This window comes from Neophocaena asiaeorientalis, unplaced genomic scaffold (assembly GCF_003031525.2).
Source record: "Neophocaena asiaeorientalis asiaeorientalis breed wild unplaced genomic scaffold, Neophocaena_asiaeorientalis_V1.1 scaffold177, whole genome shotgun sequence".
Taxonomy (NCBI): Eukaryota; Metazoa; Chordata; class Mammalia; order Artiodactyla; family Phocoenidae; genus Neophocaena; species Neophocaena asiaeorientalis.
This window is the reverse complement of record NW_020172779.1, coordinates 20,039,430-20,040,462: the sequence shown is the minus strand read 5'-3', so window position 1 is coordinate 20,040,462 and position 1,033 is coordinate 20,039,430. Positions and strand designations below refer to the sequence as shown.

Genomic DNA, 1,033 nt, shown 5'->3' with positions numbered 1-1,033 from the left:
GCTGCTCAGTTACTCTGAGCTCTGGAAAAGCAGCCTCCGGGCGGGCGGCGGCGGCGGCGGAGGAGGCGGCGGCGGCCGCCGGGCGCTGCAGTGGGACGCGCGCGGCTGCGAGCCTGCGGGACATGCCCCCCGCGCCGGCTCCTTGCTGGCGGCCATGAAGAGGCAGAACGTGCGGACTCTGTCCCTCATCGTCTGCACCTTCACCTACCTGCTGGTGGGCGCCGCCGTCTTCGACGCCCTCGAGTCGGACCACGAGATGCGCGAGGAGGAAAAACTCAAAGCGGAGGAGGTCCGGATCAAGGGCAAGTACAACATAAGCAGCGAGGACTACCGGCAGCTGGAGCTGGTGATCCTGCAGTCGGAGCCGCACCGCGCTGGCGTCCAGTGGAAATTCGCCGGCTCCTTCTACTTTGCCATCACGGTCATCACCACCATAGGTAAGGGCTGGGCGCGCCGCCGCCCGGCTCCCCGCGTCCCGGGAGGAGTCCGGGGAGGCGGCTGAGCGCGCGGCGCAGGGCTGGGTGCGGGGCGCCGAGGGTTAAACGCAGCCTGTCGCCGGGGCCCCTCCCGCAGCGCCCCCTCCTCTCCGGGAGCCCCCACCTCTCCTGCGCCTCCGCGCCGTCTCACCCCTCGCGGACCCCACCCGGTGCCCTCCTCCGCGCCGGTGTCTGGGCCGGGCGTGCGAGCCCGGAGCGAGCGTGCCGGAGCCTGGAGGGCGGAGGCGCCACTTTTGCAAAGAGAGTGGAGCGCTAAGAATAATCCCACAGCAGACACCCACCCACCCACCGCCCCGGCGCGGGCTGGGCTGCGCGGGCCTCCAAGCCTTACACTTACTACCTCTCCGGGAGTTGGAGAGGGCTGGCCTGGCACCTGCGGCGCGGAGACCGACTCAGGTGGCCGCGGACGGCTCTCGGAGCGAGGCAGGCGCTGACCCTCGCCAGCCTCCAGCCTTCTCCGAGCCCAGGTTTCAGTTCTCCTGCCTCCTGGCTCCTCTTCTTCCATGCTGGAACCTGGTCGTGCCAGGCCCCTGGGA

At 70.5% G+C, this 1,033-nt stretch overlaps 1 protein-coding gene across 1 annotated transcript in view; it reads left to right on the top strand.

The window, feature by feature from the left end:
• The first annotated feature begins 154 nt into the window (after positions 1–154).
• The window catches only part of KCNK9 (potassium two pore domain channel subfamily K member 9), an 86,646-nt gene continuing 85,767 nt past the window's right edge, over positions 155–1,033 (top strand). Inside the window, exon 1 of the mRNA XM_024741306.1 lies at positions 155–437. Coding sequence (XP_024597074.1) covers positions 155–437 — 283 coding nt within the window. The remainder of the gene's footprint in view (positions 438–1,033) is intronic.